Genomic DNA, 1,269 nt, shown 5'->3' on the forward strand with positions numbered 1-1,269 from the left:
AATACAAGACTGTTTTCCCTTCTGTGCCAAGAGTTTGGAAGTGATGAAGAAGTGTTGCTCCTTCACACTGAGGTTCGCTGGCTGTCGAGGGGGAATGTGGTATCAAGAGTAGAATCACTAAAGGAGGAGCTCACTGAATTCTTCAAATGTGACAACAAGGCAAAGTCACTTGAGTTCACCAAGAAATTGTCAGACAGCCAGTGGCTTCAGAAGCTGGCCTACCTGAGTGACATATTCTTACGCCTCAACTCATTTAACTTATCCCTCCAAGGCCGTTTTGCCACAGTGAGTGATTTCATGGACAAACTTAGGTCACTGACCATGAAGCTGGAGCTTTGGGAAGGGAAGGTCAAAGATGGAAATCTTAGCATGTTTGAACACCTTGGTGAGGCACTTGATAAAAGTCAAAACACTGGAAAACAAGATGTGATGCAACTTGTGCAATCACATCTAGCTTCTCTGCGGATGGAGCTGCAGTCTTACTTCCCCGAATTGAGTGAATTGGAATCAAAATTGATTAGAAACCCTTTCATTGTGAATGTGCACCTTCTCCCAGATAACATGCAAGAGGAGTTCTTAGAGTTGGTGAACGACTCTGTTGCAAAAGATGCATTTGAAACACTTTCCCTAACCAAGTTCTAGGCTAAAATGAGTGAAATTTACCCTGTTGTACCTAAAGTAGTTCTGAACTCTTTGTTGATGTTCCCTAGTACTTATCTGTGTGAGCAAGGATTTTCAACGCTGTTGAACATGAAAACCAAACATCGATCACGGCTTAATGTGGAACATGACCTACGATTGTGCCTGTCTAATACTGCTCCTCGAATTGAGAAACTTGTTTGTAACAGACAGGCACAGCCTTCACACTGAAGTTCAGTAATGGTTGATAAAGGAAATATTGTTTCATTTCTGCATGTGTAGTATCACTGTAAAATACTTGGAATATTCATGTTTCATCTCAATAAAGTAATAAAAATTTGAATAATTTCATAATATCCTATGTTGTACCATTGTACATTGAGTTAGTTACTAAATTACCATTTTGTTCGATGTCAGATTACCGGGGGGTACTGGTAAATGGTCTTTTATCTCAGGGGATACTTGACGGGAAAAAGGTTGAGAAGACTATGGACAATTCGACGAATTGTCAGTTCGACGAATTGTCTGTTCGACGAATTGTCATTCGACGAGTTGTCATTCTACCAATTGTCTTTCGACCAGTAGTCAGGCTACCATATATACATATATATAAATACATATATATACACA

At 39.9% G+C, this 1,269-nt stretch overlaps 1 protein-coding gene across 1 annotated transcript in view; it reads left to right on the forward strand.

The window, feature by feature from the left end:
- LOC137638890 (zinc finger BED domain-containing protein 5-like) overlaps positions 1-642 on the forward strand; it is a 1,383-nt gene extending 741 nt beyond the window's left edge. Inside the window, exon 1 of the mRNA XM_068371295.1 lies at positions 1-642. This exon is cut by the window's left edge and continues 741 nt beyond it. Within this exon, the coding sequence (XP_068227396.1) occupies positions 1-642 (642 nt within the window).
- Positions 643-1,269: the final 627 nt, after the last annotated feature.

Source organism: Palaemon carinicauda, chromosome 3 (assembly GCF_036898095.1).
Source record: "Palaemon carinicauda isolate YSFRI2023 chromosome 3, ASM3689809v2, whole genome shotgun sequence".
NCBI classification, from domain to species: domain Eukaryota; kingdom Metazoa; phylum Arthropoda; class Malacostraca; order Decapoda; family Palaemonidae; genus Palaemon; species Palaemon carinicauda.